The sequence below is a fragment of the Mchenga conophoros genome, linkage group LG5, assembly GCF_057382185.1.
Source record: "Mchenga conophoros isolate Kocher_MC1m ecotype Shallow Benthic linkage group LG5, M_conophoros_male_GT1.1, whole genome shotgun sequence".
In the NCBI taxonomy this organism is placed as follows: Eukaryota; Metazoa; Chordata; class Actinopteri; order Cichliformes; family Cichlidae; genus Mchenga; species Mchenga conophoros.
Window position 1 is genome coordinate 11,940,970 of NC_140530.1, and position 8,152 is coordinate 11,949,121.

The 8,152-nt window shown below is 39.9% G+C and overlaps 1 protein-coding gene across 1 annotated transcript; it reads left to right on the top strand.

Moving 5' to 3' along the window:
• Positions 1-6,162: 6,162 nt before the first annotated feature.
• LOC146573884 (uncharacterized) lies at positions 6,163-8,121 on the top strand. Its single transcript, XM_085275513.1, has 2 exons — positions 6,163-6,468; positions 6,993-8,121. Exons 1-2 carry the CDS (start codon positions 6,163-6,165, stop codon positions 7,326-7,328), a joined length of 642 nt encoding a protein of 213 aa, XP_085131639.1. The 3' UTR covers positions 7,329-8,121.
• The last annotated feature ends 31 nt before the right edge of the window (positions 8,122-8,152 follow it).

Genomic DNA, 8,152 nt, shown 5'->3' on the forward strand with positions numbered 1-8,152 from the left:
TTAAACAGTAAAGTTTTTAACTGTTTTTAAAGGATTCCACAGAGTCAACCAAACGTAGTTGTAGAGGTAAACTGTTCCACAGACATTTGACAACGGAGTTAGAAGTTAGCAGGAAGTTAGCTCGCTAGCTTCTATCTAAATACGATATAGCATGTCCTGACTGCGGGGTTTTGGAAACAAATTAAAACGTACAGCTCTGTTATCACTTCCAACATAAATGAAGACAGAAAACTAAACAGCAGTGACGTTTGTAGGGTTACTGAAGTTGGGCTAGCTGGTATATAATGATGTGCTACGTGACCGCTAGCGACACAGCTATGTTAGCATAATATTAACAAGCTAACTTTTTTTCCACTCGATAAAAGTTAACATGAGTGTTCTCGGTGGTCAGGAACAAATGTAATCGCATGGCAGGATGCTGTAAAAGGACCAAACTTCAGCCAGGAGAACAACTGAGATAATCCATCCACAATACGAGGTTAGTCATTCATATACTGCTGCATGGGCTGGGCTGTAGTTACATCCTAAGGTTTTAAAACTGAGCTTAAATAAATGATTAGCGGTAATAAAAGCCGAGGGAGGTCAACAGGGATCACTGACTGTTTTAGGAGCTTTTTGAGACTAAATAGAAGAAAATACAAAACATTAAACATGTTAACAACACAAAAGCCATATTAAACGCAGACTACTTTAGGCCCGGAAGTAGGATTCGTCACGTCATCGACAGGATTGATTTTCTCCAGAATTACCCTCCGTATCAAAGCTTGGGTGAGACATACTGAAATAATTGCCACAGATAATGGCAGTTCAACATTTTGCAAACATGTTTTTTTTCTGTACAAGGCTCGATCATTACAGCCCTGAGTGCAGTAGCATCGCGCCCTGTACAAACATCATAAATCTCTCTATTATCTTTGTCCATTCTCCCCCATTCCACCCCCCCTTTCTTTGAATCTTTCTCTCCTTCTCTTGTGCCCTCTCCTTCTCTCTTTTTTCCCACTGTAATGTCTCTGAAACAAATGATGGCACAGATGAAAGTTTTCACGCAATCTACCCCACGCACTGTATCTTAATTTCTCAGCTGTTCGGAGTAGTTTGCAGCTTTTTGCACTGATGCTTTCCAAATCATAACCCTGCCCCCCACCCCCCCCTCCCCTCTTGTGGACACACAACCAAAAGAAAGTGTTTTTCAAACTGCATCATTCTGCCTCTCTGATTTGTGAATGTCTTGGGTTAGTGTGCCCAAGGGTGAGCCTGGTGGGGGCTGCTCCTCTGTGAATGAGAGCCTCTGCTTTCAGACATGCTGCCTTGTGAGCTATGATAAATTTGTGGGAGCTGAGCAGCTAACTCTCCGGCTCCAATGCCGAGCTCTGAGCCAGAGGGAGCTTGGGGACAGCAGGGCTACCGGTTGCAGGCAGTTCCACTCTCTCATTACTGAGAGGCCTGGATAGCACTGGGCTTCTCTCGGGAACACTGACATGGAATATTTTTAGGCTTACGATGCAGCACTGCAGTTAGGCCAGTCACACCAAACTGCCCTCTTTCCACGAGCAGCGTATCAGCAACAATGGTCCTTTGGAGAGGGAAATATGATGGCATCCTGTAACTGCATTCACGCTCAAGCAAAAACACCTACGTCCACATGAGCTCATTCTTTTTTAAACTTTTTTCCGTTTCATGCATATGCACACGGGCGTGGGAGAGCTGGAATTCGCAGAGAAATTGGCAAGCCTTAATTACAGCAACCAGAAGCTAATGGAAAGGTCTTGAGATCTGTGCAACATCAAACTATATGGTGGATCTGTTTCCCATTCGCCCCTCCTTCCCACTCTCTCTTTCCCTCCCTCAGAGAATTCATGTTCTGTAGATGAGCCTGGCGCCTTGCTCCCCTTCGTCCTACATGGCTCTCTGCAGCAGAATCAATATTTGAGGACTATTTGCGCCGCTCCCCGGTGGCTGGGGTTTGACGCTCCAGCTCCACCTTCAGTTTCAACTGTGTTTAGAAAGACAAAAAAAGAGCTGCCAGGGACAGATTCAAACCTCGTCCCAGGTCACCAGTATTTAACGAGAAAATCACCAGAGTGCACCGTATGTACTTTTACTATTGCTGTGCTGGACAACCAACTCTGCAGCAGAGAAGCCACACACTACTCTGCACAACACTCCACTTGTGCTAGTTTATAAGAAGTAAGTCTAAAAAACCCACTAAGAACCCTTGAGGTATCTTGGAAGAATTTATATTACCATTTTCACCTTTAATGATGCTACACTGAATGCAAATTTAGCAGACATCAATGTCTATGCAAGGCTATATACATTATCCATTCTTTGTTTTTAAAAAAAGCTTAAACCCTGCTTCCAAAACCTTTGTTGCTAGCTAGCTTTTAAAAAATGATGAAAGAAATGTATTCTATGTATAAACTGTGCTTGCATCACATTATCTAGTGTGAAAAATAATCTTGTTTTTAACTGGAAGGGGATGTGTCTTAGTGTGTCAGTGGGGGTCTAACCTCAAACACCCCGTTGAGACTGGAAGCTTTCATCTCCATGGGTTAGCAACTGGTGGGACCCAGAGGGTAGGATCCTTAGAAGCAAACAAGCAGCATGGAAGAAAAGACTGCAGAATATCATACTAATGAGAGGATAGATAGCTGGAGTAAAAATGGAAAACAGAAGAATGACAAGATACCTACAAGAGATAAAGAGGTACAGCTGTAGTGTTTTGAGAAGTGGGGGAGAGTCTGAGGAGACTTTTAAGTATTTATTTGTTCATGTGTGAAGTCTGGTTGGTCAGCTCCAGAGAGGATGCATACATCATCAAACCAAACACCAAAAAGTCCATCGTCACACTTGTTGAAAATTTGTGCAATCATTATCTAACGAGGGAGAAAAAAATGGATGAAAAGCTTTTGTCTTATTCATCATACTTTGTCAAGTCCAATTTGCATTAGCCTCCAGCCACGTCTGACAAATATGGGTTCAGGATTCATTTTACGTGAGAGCTGTAATCTTCAGATGAAGTGAGTCGGTGAGAGGCAGGTGAACTTGACTCGGTTGTAGGAAAAGAAGAGTTCGCTGTTGCAGGAGGAAGAGGCTGGAAAGCCTCGCTGTCTGAAAGTGACACTGATTTAATATAAGTCAGAGGCAGATTAGCAGATGAAGAAGATCTGATTGGTTTTATTGTTGCTGGATGGCACTCGCTGGTCTCGTCACTGTCACTTCAGATGGAACAAATCAACCCGGGCCAAAGTGTTTCCTTCAAGAGAGCAAATCATTTTAGCCCAAAACCATATTATTCACACCACATCTAATTGCATTCAGGCCTTTTATTATCGCTGAGCTCACTTGAGAGCACAATGCAGTAATTTGCCTTCATTTTGAATCATGGGGTAGGATGTTAGAATAGTGCAACAGCAATAGCCGTCACGTGGTTTTTATTGGCCACCACAGCTGGTTGGCTGTCAGGTGATGGTATGGGGATTAATTGCATTATCTCCAGTCTCTTACCCAGCATAGAAAATGTGACAAAACACCCTAACATAGCCCATTAAAATTCTATGAAACCAGGAAAAAAGAGAGGACAAACAATCAAAAGCGTCTTTAATATTCATTTTGTGGCAGGCCTGCGACTGGCCGATATTGACGGTGGAGTGAACGGGGGGAGACATTAACATCTTCTCCCTCGCTGCTTCCTTTCGCTGAGCCGTCCCTTGCTGCGTCGTCAAACTCACTTATCTCTCTGAAGCAATTAGCCACTGGAGGCTCCATTGACCTGAGCCTTTGTTAGACTAACGGGTTACATTAGCATGGCCGTAGCCTGGCAGGCTTGGCAATGCATGTGTCGTTGCCAGTGCGAGCAGCACTGATAAAGAGGGGCCCTGCAGTCTGTGGGTGTGTGTGCACAGGAGGATTAAGGAGCTATTATTAACATATTAACTGTCCATTACCATTTTGGCACTTATACTGAATACCTAGTATATGCACTCTGTATATATGTATACTATACACGTGTTTGCTGCAGTCCTGTTTACATAAGGAAGGTGTCTCATATCTGAGTCAATATGGTTTTCTCTGCATTTATGCTATGGCATTCAAAAAATTGAGAAGCTGAATGCAAAGCAACACTGATAATGTACACAGTAGATATCAGACTTCAACAATATGCGTCCTGATGCACAATATTCCATTGTATTTGCTGGCGTGAGGTGCATACATACAGTAGAAGTGACAGATTTAATTCTGCCTACTGACACTTTAAAATTCCTCAGATATGCACATGACAGTAAAAACACTGCTTGCTCTCTCAGCTGAACATATAACAATAGAGAGACCATGCACTTAGCTGGGGAATATGGTGTGGTAACAGTGCTATTTAAAGCTCACGTCTATTTTGTGAATATTGCATTTACTTTACTGTCACACTGTATGACTGCCAGCTCCAGACCATATAACAACAGAGGGTCCATATTTAGACAGCACATAAATATGCATTGAACTCTCTGATAAACAGCCAGCATTTACGTTAAGCAGAGAAATGGGCTACTACTGCTAGAGTGTTTGCACCAATGACAACAAAAGCTAAATTTGCAAGCATTATTCATAATTAATTATCATAGTGTGATACTCCTTCCTTATTTACCAAATTAATGGTTTGTTTGGATGAGAAATGTCTCCTGTCTGGCATGTTGGGTGGAGAAACAGCATCCTCATAAATTTCCCTGGCAGGTGGGGCATGGAGAGAGTGATGAGACAGAACAAGGGAGGATCAAACACAAAGAAAACCATTAGTTCCACTGACTCGCTGCTGATTTTTACAACTTTAAAGTCATTCCTTGCAGAGACCTTGCAAATTCTACCATGCTGTGGTACTTGTCATGTAACGTGGAGTCAAGCTCATCCCCCAGCTAGCCACTCTTTGCTCTACAACCATGTGTAAAACAGTGGGTTTTTCCTTCATTCAACTTTATGCATCATTGAATTATGTAACAGTGGTTTTGTGTCCAAATTGTCAACTATAATGGATGTCTTCTCTTGTCATGTCATATTTTCGATTAGGCTTAAAGCAGCACTTTGCCGATGCTTCTCGTGTAGCCATTGTCAGCTTTTAGAAAGTACAGCTCCAACAGAGCGTTAAAATGAGGTTGTTGTTACACTCAGCTTATTTAACCCTTGTATGGTGTTCGGGTCTGTGAGACCCGTGTTCAGTTTTTTTCAAAAGAAAAATTAAACAATTAATTATTTTTTCACGTGTAAATGTGTTGTGTCTTTCCACTCACTCCACTTGATTATAACTGATTTATTTATAACATTTTATATAAAAGAAAAACGAGAAGCACATTAATTCATAAATGTATGGAAGCCCGTTTCCGCCACTAAAAAAAAAAAAAAGGATACTTAACTCGAAATTTCGAGTTATCTTTCTCGAAATTTCGACTTATTTTCTCGAAATTTCAACTTAGCAACTCGAAATTTCGACTTAATAACTCGAAATTATGAGAAAAATAACTCGAAATTTTGAGTTATTTTCTCATAATTTCGAGTTAGCTCTGCCAATCAGTAATCTATGTGAATGACGTCATTTCCGTGTTACCCGGAAGCTGAAGCCCTCAGCTACAAATGCTACAGAAATGCTAATTATAGATACGGATCATGAATTCACAAATTGCTGAGTATTTTAAGCGTGGCTTCACAAATGAGGAGATTCTTGCGTTATTAGCTGAATCACATGGCATTACTATCAGCCTCCGTACACTTGAAAGGATTTTACACAACAACCGACTTTGGCGCAGAAAGAACAAAACAGAGGTGGGAGAGGTGGCAGCTTTTATACAAGCACAATTGGCAACCTCAGGACAGTGTCATGGGTATCGTTGGATGCACCAGAAGTGTTGGATGAATGGCATTGTTACTGACAGAGAAACCGTTCGTCTTCTGCTCCGTTTATTCGATGGAGAAGGTGTGGATTTGAGGTCACGTAGACGACTGCGGAGGCGAGTGTATCATAGCAGAGGCCCCAACTATGTGTGGCATATCGACGGCTACGATAAACTGAAGCCATTTGGGATTGCAATCAGTGGATGCATTGACGGATTTTCAAGGAGTATAATATGGCTAGACGCTTACAAGACAAATAATGACCCGAGAGTAATTGCTGGCTACTTCATGGATGCCGTGATTCAACAAGGTGGTTGCCCTGATCGAGTGAGATTAGATCTAGGAACAGAAAACGTCCATGTGGCTCACATGCAACGATTTTTGCACTTTACAGACAATGAACCAGAAAGAGAGCACGTCATATTTGGAGCAAGTACAGGAAATCAACGCATTGAAAGATGGTGGCTAATCTTACGAAGCCAGTGTATCCAGTACTGGATTGAACTATTTGACAAACTAAGAGAGGATGGCCACTTCTCAGACTCTTTCTTGGACAAATCATTGGTCCAGTTCTGTTTTCTTCACATTATACAGGTGAGTTTACATAGGTGATTGTGTAAACGACATGTATTGTAACTGTTTAATTTGTAACAACTCACACGGCCTTTGTATATTATAGAAACATCAGATATATTAAAGTACACGTGAAAAGTAGTGCTTTTTTTTTTTTTTTTTTTTTAAACTGTTTTGTTAAAAAAAAATTCCACATATATATCAAGGAACACAATTATACATTATAACACATTGATTATTTATGTGTTTAGGCCTCTCTCTGTACTCGGTTAGCATTTTTGGTGGGTCAAAACTAAGTAAATAAGTATCTGTCTGTTCATGATGTGTGTGTGTGTGTGTGTGTGTGTGTGTGTGTGTGTGTGTGTGTGTGTGTGTAGGTATGTGTGTGTATATATACGGATATATATCATTAATGTAGCTCAAAGCTAAATTAATGGTGTGTAAACTAAGAAAATCAATGTAGAAGTTAGTTGTGCTTTTGTACATTAACATTTTCATATTGTATGCCTGAAAATGTTTCTTTTGTTCATTTTGTTTTCATCTAGGAAGAATTAAATGAAGTTGCTTTGGCCTGGAATGACCACAGAATGCGCCCAGTCCACAACTCCCGAAGTCCTCATGGCCGACCATCTTTTATGTATGCCCTCCCAGACATTTATGGCGCGAGGGACTGTCTCAAACATGTCAATATGGACAAAGTTGAAGCCTGCCTTGAAGAATGCGTGTTCAAAGACTTTCCATGTGAAGAGGATGTCTTTCATCTCTGTGTAGAACTCATGTCAGAACATAACCTGGACTTCTCAGATGATGTGTTTCATACAGTGGATCTGTATGTAAAGCTAAGGCAGTTGATGCTTACTGAGTTGGAGCTTTTGCCTTAAAGGTTAGACATCGTTATGCATTTTTAATTCTGTATTTTCATATTTAAATTGTAAACTTTTATGAGTTATTAATTTTTGGATGGTTGTCGTTTTTGGGGCACACATACATGGGTTTTGAGGGCCTGAAAATGTATTTCACGAACAGGGCCAATTGAAAAAGGCTATAAAAATTGTATTTAATTTTTGGAGGGTTGTTTTTTTTTTGGATGGTTTATTTCAATTAACAAACCAATTTTTTGTTTTAAAAGCCTTATTATTAAAACATATGTAAACATAATGTCTGTTAGACCTGCTATTTGGAGGATATGCAGCGCATGTCACCTTGGAATTATGATTTCAACTTTTTGTAAATATGCTTTTTCATCTTTCTTTTTATTTGAGTAATTATTGATGTTTTGAAATATCTGGTTATGTAGCAGTAAAAAAAATTTTCACTGTCATTTTTTTCACTGCTGAGACTTTTTATATATACTGACTGTTTTCCTGATTATGGGCAGTATAATTATATATTTTTTAGCATATGGATAACCTAACTGAGTGAGATTTATGGACCTTTTTTTTTTTTTCGGATTGCGCCTCAGAATAATAAAAACCCAGAAATTACCAAAATTAAAGATGTAATTTGTCTCATTGAACACTTTATTATAAAACACAGATCTTTTGCCATCATCTTGTCTTAAAACAAAATAACTGTACTGTATTTACAGTAACACAAAAAACCTTAAAGTATTCTTATAAAAAGCTAATTGCAAGCACAAGACTTGGAAAAAGTACGATAATACACTCAACAAAAATATGCAATATGTTTTGCAAAAGTTCAATTA